The sequence below is a fragment of the Camelus dromedarius genome, chromosome 27 (genome assembly GCF_036321535.1).
Source record: "Camelus dromedarius isolate mCamDro1 chromosome 27, mCamDro1.pat, whole genome shotgun sequence".
In the NCBI taxonomy this organism is placed as follows: domain Eukaryota; kingdom Metazoa; phylum Chordata; class Mammalia; order Artiodactyla; family Camelidae; genus Camelus; species Camelus dromedarius.
Genome location: NC_087462.1, coordinates 17,025,501 through 17,039,953, shown reverse-complemented (window position 1 = coordinate 17,039,953; position 14,453 = coordinate 17,025,501). Strand labels below are relative to the sequence as shown.

Sequence of the window (14,453 nt, the reverse complement as noted above, 5' to 3'; positions counted from 1 at the left end):
GGAGGGAAGTGATGAATCATTTAAAGACCGAACACAAGGCTCCTTTAGAGATGGACAGGGGACGGTTTCCCTCAGCCTGCTGTTCACGGCAAGCCTTCGCTGTATTTTGCGTTATTTATTTTCACTCACTAGGAGAAAAGACCTATTGAAGCTTAGTGGCTCATTTATGACGAGATTCTGGAGGCAACTGCTCGTGTGAGTTAAGGCACTTTGTACATTCACGCAGGATTCTAGAGGATTCCAAGTGAGGCAGGCATGGCACACAGCCTGCCAATTCTGTGGCAAGTCAGTGGGGAACAGAATCCAGAAACTATAAAAAATCCTGCTTTTACCACATATGGACAAACAGGAGAGGAGGCGGGAGATGAGGGGCTTTAGTCCTGCTTCTGTTCCAGCTCACACTTCTGCGTGGCTCCACCTTCCCCATGTGTAAAACAGAGCGGGTGAAGCCTCGATTTCTCACAGAGATGTCGTAAGGATGGATGAGATAGAACGCCGAGATGCCACACATTTTTAATTGGAACGCTGCTTTAGAAATATGAGGCATTGTTATTACTGCTGCTTCTACTACATTAAGTTCTTAACTATGTGTGTCACCTTTGGGGATTCTCTGTCGCTTCTTTTAAATCCTGAGATAAAGGAGTGTCGAGACGAACGAAGGGTATACCTTATCTTTAAAAAAAAAAAAAACAACAAAAAACCCCATGTATTTCCTAGCTTGCCTCTCTGAAAATTCCAAGAAACAATGACCAACTCAGCAGCAAAAAGAATTGCTGGTGTCGGGTTTGCGGCCTTGAAATACTATTTCTCATTAAAAGGAATCAGGACTCCTTGAAAAAATGGCTAGAACAAGAAATGGACAAGGCCGTTTTACCACGTCGCATAGCTAAGGAGGAAACAAAATGTGCTAGGGCCGTGTCAAAAGAATTTGGGACTCAGCTTGAAGAGGCTTTCATTGACCAATGATGGGACCATCTGACCATTAGTAAAGATAATAACTTCAAAGGATATATTAATGGTACTTCATTCTATGAGTTGAAAATGGTATTTAAAAAACACCAGCTTGCTACCAGTAGAGGATATCAGACAGCCAACTTACTACGATGGAAACGAGTAAATAAAGGGAAAGAATCAGGCATTTGTCCTTTCATTCTCATTTGAATTGTACCTCAAATAACCAAGTAGTTGATGAGGGTATCTCTATATAAAAGTATTCCAGCTAGTAAATAAAGAAGCAGTGACAGAATTACAGTATTATTTCACAATCCCTAATGACCTGATGAACCCAGGCAACGAGCGTCAATGTGCCGAAATCACAAGAGAACTGACAAGCTGACATTAGGTGCCTCCTGATGGAGGAAGACATCACCACCAATCAAGCTGCTCTGCCTAAAACAAACAAACAAACAAACCAAACCCCAAAGAATAAAATACCTAGGAATAAATTTAACTAAGGAGGAGAAAGACCAGTACACTGAAAACTATAGGAAACTGATGAAAGAAATTGGAGGAGACAAAAATCAATGGAAAGACGCTCCATGCTTACGGATTGGAAGAATTAACATCGTAAAAATGTCTATACTACCCAAAGAAGATTCAGTACAATCCCTATCAAAATGCCAATGGTATATTTTTCACAGAAACAGAACAAACATTCCTTAAATTTGTATGGAACCACAAAACCTTGAAGAGCCAAAGCAATTTTGAGAAAGAAGAACAAAGCTGGAGGCATCACATTCCCAGTTTTCAAACTATATTACAGAGCTACAGTATTCAAAACACTATGGTGTCAGCATAAAAACAGACACATGAATCAGTGGTACAGAAGCGAGAGCCCAGAAATAAACCTAAGCTTACACAGCCAACTAATTTCCGACAAAGGAGCTAAGAAATATACAATGGAGAAAGTACACATTTTCTTCAATAAATGGTGTTGGGAAAATTGGACAGCCATGCGCAAAAAACAAGCACTGGACCACCCTATACCACTCACAAAAACTAACTCAAATGGATTAGAAACTTAAACATAAGACTTGAAACCATAAAGCTCCTATAGGAAAACACAGGCAGTAAGCTCCTTGACACAGGTCTTGGCAGTGATTTTTTGAGTATGACACCCAAAGCAAAAGCAACAAAAGCAAAAAGCAACAAGTGGGGCTACATCAAACTAAAAAGCTTCTGCACAGCAGAGGAAACCATCCACAAAATGAGAAGGCAACCTACTGAACGGGAAAAAGTGTTTCCAAATCATGTATCTGATAAGGGGTTAATGTCCAAAGTATATAGAGAACTCATACAACTTGACAGCCAAAAAACAAAGAGCCCAGTTAAAAATGGGCAAAGGAACTGAACAGGTATCTATCCAAAGAAGACATACAGAAAGCCAACAGTACGTGAAAAGATGCTCAGCATCACCAATCTTCAGGAAAATGCAACTCAAGCCCATCATGAGGTATCACCTCACAGCTGTTAGAATGGCTACCATCAAAAAGACAAGACACAACAAGTGTATGTGAGGGTGTAAAGGGAACCCTTGTGCACCGTTGGTGAGAATGTAAATCAGGGCAGCCACAATGGAAACCAGTATGGAGGCTTCTCAAAAACTTAAAAATAAAACTACCATATGACCTAGCAATTCCACTTCTTGGTATCTACCTGAAGAAAACAAAAATAGTAACCTGAAAAGATCAGGCAGCCTTGTGTTCACTGCAGCATTATTTACAATAGCCAAGATACAGAAACAACCAAGGTGTCCACTGACAGATGACTGGATAAAAAAAGATGTGGTATATAGTCAATGGAATATTATTCAGCCATAAAAAATAATAAAATCTTGCCACTGGTGACAACATGGGTGGTCATTGAGAGCATTATGCTAAGTGAAATAAGTCAGACAAAGAAAGACAAATACTGAATAATCTCACCTATATGTGGATATAAAAGACAAATAAACCAAAAAACCCCCAAACAACAACATGTAAACCAAGCTCATATACAGAGAACAGGTTAGTGGTTGCCAGAGGCAGGGGGTGGGGTGGGGGGGTGGACCAAACAGGTGAAGAGAATCCAAAGGTACAAACTTTCAGTTAAAAATAACCAATGTTACAGGATGTAATGTGCCACATGGTGACTATAGTTAATAATACTATATTGTAATTTGAAAGTTTCTAAGAGAGTAAATCTTAGAAGTTCTCATCACAAGAAAGAAATTTTGTAATTATGCACTGTGACAGATGCTAACGAGATTTACTGTAGTCATCATTTTACAATATATACAAACATCAAATCATTATGTTGTATATTTGTTATATGTCAATTATACCTCAAGAAAAGTCTGTATAGATCAAAATAAATCAAATCTGAACCTAAAAGCCTCAAGATTCAACTATCAATTTACAGGAGACACAGAACAGAGGAAAATGTGTAACAGTCATAGGTGTGCAATCGGAAAACAAACTGGACTATGGGAAATGCTACAGATAAACAATAAAGGTTTTAGGTTATTTCTTCAACAAATAAATCATAAAACCTAAAAAAAAGAGTAAGAAATGGAAGGGAAAACCATACATTAAATAACTTAAGAGAAATCAACTAATTACACAAAGTGGATCTTATTTGGATTCATAGTAACCACAAGGGAAAAGTAATAATTATACAAAAGAACATAATAAAGAATTCAAAGTAACTGAAACAAAAAGACAGCAAAACAAGAAAAAAGAAAGAAAGAAAAAAGAAAAAACAGCAGATCTACAAAAGAGTCAGAAAACAACTATTAATAATGAATTTAAATATAAATAGATAAATTCTCCAATCAAAAGACATGGAATGGCCACATGAATAAAGCAGACAAACAATATCCAATGATACGATGCCTATAAGAGAGTCACTATAGACTTAAGGACCCATACAGATTGAGAATGAAGGGATGGAAAAAGATGTTTTAAGCTTTCACGCAAATGGTAACTGTCCCCTTCCCCCAAGAAAAAGCAGGGGTAGCTATATTTATATCAGACAAAATAGATTTTAAACTAAAAATATTAAAAAGAGACAAAGAAGGTCTTTATAATATGGCAAAGGGGTCAATACATCAAGAAGATATAATAATTATAAATATTCATGCACCCAACATTGGAGCACCTGAATACGCAAAGCACAAACTAACAGAGCTAAAAGGAGAAACAGACGATGGCACAATAAAGTTGGGGACTTTAACATCCCACTCTCAAAAATGGATAAATCATACAGACAGAAAATCATAAAGGAAACAGCAGATTTGAACAACACTATAGAACAAATGGACATAACAAACGTACACAGAACATTCTGTCCAACAAAGGTAGAATATACATTCTTCTCAAGTGCACATGGAATATTTCCTAGGACAGACCATATGTTAGGGCACAAAAGAAGTCTTCTCAAATTCAAGAAGATTAACATCATAGGGAGCATCTTCTCTGACCACAATGCATCAAACTAGACATCGATCACAAGAAACTGGAAAATTAAAAAATATATGGAAATTAAAAAACACTCTCGTGGATAACCAACAGATGAAAGAAGAAATTAAAGGGGAAATAAAAAGAGACAAGTTAAAAGGGAAACACAAATACCAAAACTCCTGGCATGTATCAAAAGCAGTTCTAAGAGGGACGTTTACAGCAATAAGGACCTACATTAAGAACAAGAAAGATCCCAAATAAACAATCTAATTCTATGTCTTACAGAACTAGAAAAAGAACAAAGTGAGCCCAAAGTTAGCAGAATAAATGAAATAGTAAAGATTACAGTATAAATGAAAATGGAAAAACAACAGACAAGACCAAGCACACTAACAACTGGTTCTTCAAAAACATCAACAAAACTGACAAACCCTTAATGAGACTAAGGAAAAAAGAGAGAGGACCTGAATCAATAAAATGATAAATGCAGAAGGACACTCCACAATTTATACTACAGAAATACAAAGGATCGTAAGAGGCTCCTCTGAACACTTACACGCCAACAAACTGAACAACCGAGAAGAAATGGAAAAGTTCCCAAAGACATATAACTGACCGAGACTGCGTCAGGAAGAAACAGAAAGTCTGCACAGACCCATTACTCATAAGGGGACTGAATCAGTTATCAGAAATCTTCCAGGTTGCTTCACTGGTAAATTTTCCCAAACATTTTAGGAAGAATCAACACCAATCCTTCTCAGACTCTTTCAAAAACATCAGAAGAGGAGGGAACACTCCCCCAGCCTCATTTTACAAGGCCAGCATCACACCCTGATACAAAACCAGAAAAGGACACTACTAGAAAAGAAAACCATAGGCCAGTATTCCTGATAAATACGAATGCAAAAATCCTCAATAAAATACTAGCAGAATGAATTCAGCAGCATATTAAAATGACTGTACACCAAGATCAAGTGGAATTTGTCCCTGGATGCAAGAATGGTTCAACATATGCAAATCAATCAATGTGATACATCCAATCAACAGAACGAAAGAAAAAAAATGATACGGTCCTCTCAAGAGATTCAGAAAAAGCATCTGATAAAATTCAACTCCATTCATAAAAAAAAACAAAAAAACCCCAAAAAACCCCCCAAAACTCTTAACAATATAGGCACAGAAAAAACCCAACTCAACAAAATAAAGGCCACATAGGACAAGCCCACAGCTAACATCATACTCAATGGTAAAAGGTTGAAAGCTTTCCCTCTAAGATCAGGAACAAGAAATGGAAACAACCTGAGAGTCCACTGATGGATGAATAAGGAAACTGTGGTATATATAGACAATAGAATACTACTCAGTCATGAAAAGAATGAAATCCTGCCATTTGTGACAGCATGGATGGACCTTGAGGTCATTATGCTAAATGAAATAAGTCAAAAAGAGAAAGATGAATGCTTTCACTCATGTGGAATGTAAAAAAAACAAAACAAATAAACAAACAAAATAATTAACAAACTCAGAGATACAGAGATCAGACCAGTGGTTACCAGAGGGGAAGGTTGGAGGGTGGCCAAAATAGGTGAAGGGGGTCAACTGTATCATGATAGACGGTAACCAGACTAGAGGAGGTGATTACTTTGCAGCGTATATAGATGTTGAATTATAATGCTGTGTACCAGAAGGATCCAAGATGGAAGAATAGAGAGACTCACAGCTCGCCCTCTCCCACAAATACATCAAGAATTACATCTACAAACCCACTGAACCACACAGAACACCCACTGAACACTGGCAGAGTGTCTCTCACTTCGAAATACAGGAGGATTCTCACAAAATCCGATGAACAACAAACTTACGCCGTACAGCACAGGGAGCTATATTCAATATCTGGTAGTAACTTACGGTTTAAAAGAATATGAAAATGAATATATGGATGTTCCTGTATGACTGAAGCACTGTGCTGTACACCAGCAATGGACACAATATTGTAAACTGACTGTACTTCAATAAAAATACTTTAAAAAATGCTGTGTACCTAAAACATATACAATAACAACAACAAAAAAATAGAAATCAACCCACTATAAAAGGTGGAACTTATTTGAATTCTGATTCAAACAAATAAAGTACTACTATTTTGTGATAATCAAAAGGCAACCGAAATATTGAACCATGATTGGCTATTTCATAAGAAATCATTGTGTTTCTTTGTTGTGACAATGATGCTGTTATGCTTTTAAAGTGTTTTTTTTAGAGATACATTCTGATGTATATTACGAATGAAATAATGTGATGTCTGGGACTTGCTTCAGAAAAATATGGGAGGCAGGGGAGTGGATAAAGTTTTGGAAGAAACAACATTCAACAAGATGTGCTGATAATGGTAGAAGCTGGAGCACATGGGGGTGCATTACAATATCTAGTCTACTTTTTGATGTTGGCTAACATTTTGATAGTAACTAAAGCCTGGTATAATATTTTAAAAATTAGCCACTGTTTATACTGAAGGCACTAGTTACTCCAATAACTTACTGCTATCTTTCGGTTATTAACTCCACTCACTGATGAAGCAGAGCCCCAGGGCCATGTTACAGAGCACGTGTAACCTGCTAAGTGTGTGACTTTAGGCAACTTTCTTACCCTCTCCCCCTGTCCCATCTGCACAATGGGAGTCACGAGAGTGCCTATTTGATAAGAGTTATTGAGAGCTTACCCAAGATAGAGGATTTAGCACAATGCTCTCCACCAAGGGAGCATCTGATAAACGCTGGCTGCCGATTACAGTGACCATGTCTGAGCTGGCTGGTTTCTTATTCTGGGAACTTATTACAGTTCTCGAAAACCACAAGCTTATTGGCTAAGAAAATACAGGATTCTGGATTTTAATTAATCCCAGGCAGCTTTCTGCAAGCAGGAGAATATACCAGGTAGGGCAATACCACTCCACACAGTCCACAAGTCTGCCCAGACTGACAGCCGCAGGACCCTCCTCTTACAGGGGTGGTCCACAAGCGGGGAATCACATGCCTCCCTTGGAGGCAAAGCCTGACGCACGGCACGCGCTTTCCGACCCACGCTGCGGCTGCAGTCCCTGGTTCTCACGGTGCGCTCCGTGCCACCTGCAGGCACTCTCTCTGGAACGTGGTCCGGCCCCTGCCACCGCTCTCCCCGCTCTCAAATAGTCCCCTGTCCGCTGCATTCCAGCCATGCCAGCCTATCTTTGTCCTTCAAGAAACACCTCGCTCTTCTCTCTCTCTACCGGGAAAAGGATGCCCTCTGCCTGACTTTCACATGGCCCCTTTTCCTTCAAGCCTCTGTTTAAACGTCACCAGCTGAGAAGCCTCCCCTGAACGTTCGCTCACAGGTGCCCCGCCTCCCCAGTACGTATCACTTGATTTTATTTTCGTATTAGCACTTATCACTGCTTGGTATTTTCTTGTCCAGTCTGTATTTATTATCTTGATCCTCCACTAGAACAGAAGGTCCGCGGAAGACGACTCTTATCTACCTCATGGACCACTTCGTCCCTATCTACTAGACTAGTGCTTGGCATATGCTAGGAACGCCATAAACACCCGCTGACTTAATGCTTGATTAAATCCAGGAATCAAGAAGGGATTGAAACTGAAACATACCAACAGCATCCGAGAGTCCGTATACCCTTTGGCCGTAGGCATCCGTCTTGTCCCAGATGAAGGTGTAGGCCAGGTTGGGAGAGGCTTGGAACGACTTCTGGAAGAGGTGCCCCTCTACGGCCACCATCAGATGAACCTTGATGAGGTTCAGGGGCACCGTGGACTGGGTCATGGTGATCTTCAGCAGCGACTTGTAGCCTGCGGTCCTGGAGCTCAGGTAGCGAAGCTTCACAGTAGAACCAGGGAGCTCAATTTCTTCATGAAGAACCTGGAGAAGGAACACAATGTGGGTCCGTGGCATCAACCGCCCCCCACCCAGGTGGCTGGGCTGCTTGCAGCCCTCCTGGAGGCTCCCCACCTGCTGCCACCCTCACCCAAGCATCACGCCTAACGTGGGGTGCAAGAACCACTTCCCGTGTATGTGAGAACGAGAAAAAAAATTAAGACCACCACCAAAACTGTATTCTACACTATGGAGTGAAGGGGCTGAGGTTATGATTTTTGGATTAATAATTATTCTTGGTCACTGTTTTGTGTTCCTTTTTAAAAACCACACTGTTGGCAAAAGATGTAAATAAGAACAGCAGGCTTTATTGCTAGTTGCATGCGAGGAGGCCACAAGAGGCTGCAATTATACGAACCTGCAACTTCCACTGACAATTGGTATAAAGCAACAGGGAGGCAATAATGTAATATGCCCTCTGTCGTAACACCGATGTAGATCATTAAAGCTCCTCTTATCCTGTATCTCTGTGACTAACAGGAACAAAAAGTGATTTGCAGGTGGGTTGCACACATGCATATTGTTTTTATTCTATTAAAAGCGCCCGTGACTGCCAAAGTCTTGAACAACTATCTGGAAACATCTGGAACGTCCAGGAGAGATTCAGTTTTCCGTCCAGTAACTATAAATTCTACTGTGTTTTTCCTTTTTGTCCTTCCCCCTTCATATTAGCTTCTGTCCCACCCAGGGAGAGAGAGAGGTGGTGGGAGGGAGGGGGCCAGCCCATCTGGGTCAGGGCAGTGTTCAGCGTCCTATCCCGGGTCCCCGCTGCCCCTACCTGGGTCTCAGGCACGATGGGATTCTGCCCTGGGGCAGCGCTGAAGAAGGTGGACAGTGGGGAGGAGATGATGATTGGATCCGGCCGGACAAAGCCACTGAGGTCACAGCTAGGGATGGAGTTCTCCTCCGTCTTCATCACCAGGGTGTCCATGGCGTAAAAGCTGTTCCAGGGCAGCCACACGGTGCGCTCCTGGCTCATGAACGGGGCTCGCTCGAAGTGCAGCGTCAAGGAGGCGCCGCCATTGGCGATCAGGTCGAACCTGGAGAGGGGCAAGTGGGCTCATGAGCGAGCGGAACTCACCTTCAGACGAGGCAGGTGCTCGGACCTCCGCCCCGAGGGCGTGGGCTCGGGGAGGGGCAGACGGGCGGGGCTGGAACCCAAAGGCCGCCGCTTACTGGTGGGGTGGCCGTGCGCGAGTTCCTAACGCGGAGCCCCAGATTCTTCATATGTGAAATGAGAATAATTACACCGACTTCCCAGGGGGGCTGAGAGAATGAAATACGACGAATTCAGAGCGGGGGTGGGGTGGGGTGGGGGCAGCAGGTTAGGCCCACGAGCTAAAGCCAGCCCACCACGTTTCCGTAAATGGTTTTATTGGAAAACCAGCCACGCCTGTTCGTTCACGTATCCTCTCCAGCTGTTTTCAAACCACGGCGCGGAGCCGAGTGGTTGTAACAGGAAGCATGTGGCAGGCAAAGCCTAAAATACATACTATACTTCATAGAAAATGTTTCCCTACCCTGGCTGCAAAGCTTGTAGCATCGTGCTAGGCTAATCGAAGTGTTCAAATAAATAGTGTGGTTACAATGTCTCCATGCTAGGATACAGGGAGGGGCTCAGGACAGCTTGCTTTTCATCCGCCTGTGTATTTTTTTTTTTTTTTTTGAGAAACAGTTGACATATAACATATTAGTTTCAGGTATATGACATAATAATTTGATATTTGTATATATTGTGAATGAGCACAAGTCATTCATCACCACATGGTTATAATTTTTTTTTCTTGTGATGAAAACTTTTAAGATATACTGTCTTAGCACCTTTTCTTTTTTTTAGTGGCACAACTGGAAATCAGGGTCCATCTGATTCCAGACTGCCTGCTCTTTTCTTCTTCATTTTAAATTAAGAAAAAATTTCTTTTTAGGGGGGAGGTAATGTTTGTTCATTTTTTAATGGAGGTCCTGGGGAATGAACCCAGGATCTCATGCATGCTAAGCACGTGCTCCTCCACGGAGTGATAACCTCCTCCGACATCAGCTTCTAAGAACAAACAAGGGCCACGATAGCTCTGCACGGTACACCCTCAAAGTCCTAAAGCTTTAAAATAATTAGATTTGTCCAAGGAAATGTAAGTGTGAGACACCAGAAATCTAGTGAATAGAGAACTTGATGTGAAACATCAGATGCCTTCTTTGGGTTTCAGAGGCTTGGAAATAAAAGGATAGGGTTACTGTAGGCTGGTACTTTTTGAAACTACCTGCAAGGCTACCTTAGAACATCAGGAAATAAGGCCAGATTCTTTACCAGAGAAAGGCAAGAATCGCAGTACGTGGTACGTTTATGCTTTTCCAGACTCCAATTTTTTAGAAAAAGTGTTGCATCAGATTTACAGAACAGTTTTCTCTTTCATTTGGAATAGAATGCAATAATAGTGTGCGTGCGTGTGTGTGTGTGTTTAGGCCAGGGCGGATGAGTGTTTTCCCTTTCCCATGGCTTTCTCTTCTTCTTTTTATCTTTTTCTTTAGATTTCAACTCCATGTCCGACAGATGAAGGAAAGGAGCGAGCTTTCATCTTGGTGGGGGCGGGACGGGTGCGCATTTCCAATCAGCAGATAACAGGGAAAGGCTGCCTCCTTCACACAGCAGGGTGATGGCTAAATGTATTTAATTAGACTTCTCTGATTACATCCCACCTCCCTCAAAACAGGAGGGGAAACAACACAACTCCTAAAGCCACAGATGAAAGCAGAAGGGGTTCACCACAGGACACTGTGTCATGTAGATTCCTGTCACCCTGCACTGCCTTTGATTTAAAGCAGGAGTGAGGGTCCAAGAGCTGGTTTCCCTTCTGGAATCCGCCCCCACCCCCACCTTACCCCCAACACACGCGCACACAGAGGAAAGCATTTACCTGCCAGGGGAAAAGCATGGCTGGCGGCAGCCCTGCGTAGGTTGGCTGTTCTCGTTATTTCCCGTTCTTGATGCCATACCAAAAAGCAGAAATATCTTTGGGGGGATCCTCCCTAGAGGTCTGGTCTGGTGGGTCTCCCCCCAGTCTACAAGGGGGGAGCCACGTGGTTCCAAGCCAACAGCACCATCTGTCCCTCGGGCTGTACCCTCAGTCCCGAGGAGGTGGAGCCCCACGCAGCTACTTACGTGCCATCTTGGCGGGTGATGGTGTAGCCGTATTTTGGATACTTGACAAAAGACACATTCACACCAATCAGGGGAGTCCCATCTGTGGTTACTACTTGGCCTCGGATGAGAGAAACCAAGCTGAAAGCAAAAGAAACACATGCTTTTGAGCCACACGTGGCAGAATATGGGGACAAGGAGGGGGCGTTGAATTCCCCTTCCCCATTGCCGCTGTCTGCCTCCACCCCCTCACCCCTCCATCCTCATCTGGTCCCTAAGGCCAGGAGAAGACTTCCTAACATGAACTTCTGGCTTCATTCGATCACAGCCCACAGAGGGGTGTGGGCAAAAGGGATGTTTCAGTGCCTGCTTTCCCCCAGGAGCAGACCAGGGTGAAGTCCACAGGCAGCATCTTCATTCGGCTGGGCAGTGCGGTCCCCTGTGCACATCCCCTCTGGCCTTGGCCTCACCCCATTTCTTGACATCACTTGACTTTCGTTTGGCCCTAGTCTCAGGCTAGGCTGCACCACTCCTGTTTGTGCCTTACTTAGCCTGGCGCAGAGAGCATTATCCTCGGGTGAGAGCTTCCCCATCTGGCTACTCATTTCCTTTTTTGGCTTTGGAGGAAGGCAATGTTACTTTTCTCCTCCAGGCTGGGATGTCAGAGGGAGTGGAGGGGAGCACATAGAAACTTTTTATGAAGCTGGGATATATACATGCATTGTTTTTTTGGTTGCCCTTTAAGAGCAAAATTTCTCACAATCCATGACACCCTGAGGGGAAGAGAATATTGGAGATTTTTTTTTTCTGGTAAAAATATCTTGGATGCTGGATTCCATGTAACTGTATATTTCTCTTCTATCAAGTTCCTGCTACTAGGATTCAGGGCAGGGGAAGGGAGAGGTGGTTGAATCCCACTCAACTTTTTTCCACGGTGAGAGAAAGCTCCCTTCTCTCCAGATCACAGTCATCAGAACTTCCCCAAAGATGCCAGGATTCAACCAGCTCCTTCTGGAAAATCCCACAAAGCAATAGAGATGCCACAATATTCTGCCCAAAATCCACGGAGCGAGAATGCGCGCGTCTTCTCTCATCTGAATTCTCTCGACTTCATGGAGAAATGGGCTGATGAGAAGTTCCCTTTTAGCACTGAGCCTCCAGCCCACCAGGCAGGTCTGCAGCTGTACTGTTGGCCTTCAAGCCACCAGGCAATTGGGCAAAGGCAGAGAGGTGCCCAGGCGTCCAGGTTTCTGGACATACGCCCAATATCTGGACTAGGTAATAAAGCTGACCCGCTCTTTGCCAGAATCTTGTCCAGGGCCGCTCAGTGTTTGGAATGCACTTACGTCCGCAGTCCCAGGTGGCCTGGAAACTGGAGGGAGGATCTCTCCAAGCACCTCTTTTTATTAGCCATACCCCCAGCTCTTCAACTCCAACTCTGATGATCTCAGGAGGGTTTAGACGGTTCCGCTGACAGCTCTAATTGTCTGCTACTTTTTGACTGCCTACCGAATGAGTTCCATTTTTAGCTGGTTCCAACCACAATGCTAGAGTCTTTTGAACGTGGAAAACTAATTTATGAAAATAATTCTTTTGTTCAGTTCCGTTTCCTTATCTTAGCGCAGACTAAGATTTCTCTCAGGCCTTCCCAGACACTATTTTAAAAACCAGTGATGTGTGTTGGTGACCACAAGGTACAAACTGCTTGTGATGAGAAAACAAAATTGGGAGAACATTCCACAGTGGAGTTCCCCCCACCCCAACTCCTTATTTATATGACTGTTACTTCTCTTAAATCATTCCTGTAGCATGAGATTTTGCGGAGTACCGTGGGAATAAGAAGAGGTGGGTTGCCCATGATTTCTACCCTCTATTTTTCTAATTCTTCATCGCAACTGGCTTCCTATCATCTCTAGGCAGTCAATTTGTCGAAAAGATTCAGCCAAGACACGCTATCAGTTCACTTCTATTTATGATTACTGATGTGTAACAATTATCACATTATCTAGATAGTGAGATCTGCTCTATAAATTACAGTGGTGGAATCAAGGCATTTTAGTTATTTTTGTATGCCATTATCTAGGGGGAAACGCCTTCTTAGAAGTCTTGAATTAAGTTCTTTTTATGCCTAGCTTTGTCCTTCTTTATTTGTCAGAGGATAATGCACTGAAATTCGCATGCTTGCTGAACTTCAGCCTGTGTCTTGGAGTAACATTGTGCATTTCTGAATTATAGACCCACGCCAACGTGCTGGGACATGGGCTCATCTGGGCGGTGCTACTGATTTGCTACCTCCGAAGCTTCAGAAAAGCTTTCTCTGAAGCGAGTTTCTTTTGCCCAAATCTCTGGGGCTCTGTATAGCCCATCAAATATTCTGGAGTCCCCATCTACACCTTGGCTCGAGCTCCAGGTGCCTTCTGGAAGTGGTAACTATGAGTGAGGAGGATACGATTGATTTTTTAAGGGACAGCTGAAGAAAAAATATGAAAAGAGACTATCGGGAGATTACTGGATTTAGGGTAGAAATAATGAAATGTTAACAGGAAGCTGATTGAAACAGAGCAGGAGACTTTGACAGATGCATTTACAGTACAAGCAAACCATATGCCAACCTCACTGAAACGCTTCTGAACTAATGCAAGGGCCAGGCATGGGACTCCAGCAATGGGAATTCTGTTCATAATTCCAAGGAGGCATACCTACACAGAATGTCCCAGAACTCCAGAACTAGGATTTGACAAGCAGAGAAAATATTTTTTTTTTGGTCAGAGATCTGTGGTTTCTTTCATTTTTTTTTTTTTGAGGGTTACTTGTATTAAAAGCACATCACCGTATGTAGTATAATCTACACACATTAATCTAATTTTACCAATCAAGAAAATTAAGTTTCTGAGGTTAAATAACTTGCCGAATGTGACACAGCTAGAGAGGGGAGGGGAAAAGTCAGGGCTGAA

The 14,453-nt window shown here is 42.6% G+C and overlaps 1 protein-coding gene across 4 annotated transcripts in view; it reads right to left on the bottom strand.

The window, feature by feature from the left end:
* Nucleotides 1-14,453, bottom strand: part of TENM2 (teneurin transmembrane protein 2) — a 1,175,656-nt gene that overhangs the window by 58,860 nt on the left and 1,102,343 nt on the right. For all 4 annotated transcript variants that reach the window (XM_064480080.1, XM_031437753.2, XM_064480081.1 and 1 more), the window contains 3 exons: nucleotides 11,521-11,640; nucleotides 9,142-9,403; nucleotides 8,081-8,348 (listed from right to left, as the gene is read on the bottom strand). In XM_064480080.1, coding sequence (XP_064336150.1) covers nucleotides 8,081-8,348; nucleotides 9,142-9,403; nucleotides 11,521-11,640 — 650 coding nt within the window. The remainder of the gene's footprint in view (nucleotides 1-8,080; nucleotides 8,349-9,141; nucleotides 9,404-11,520; nucleotides 11,641-14,453) is intronic.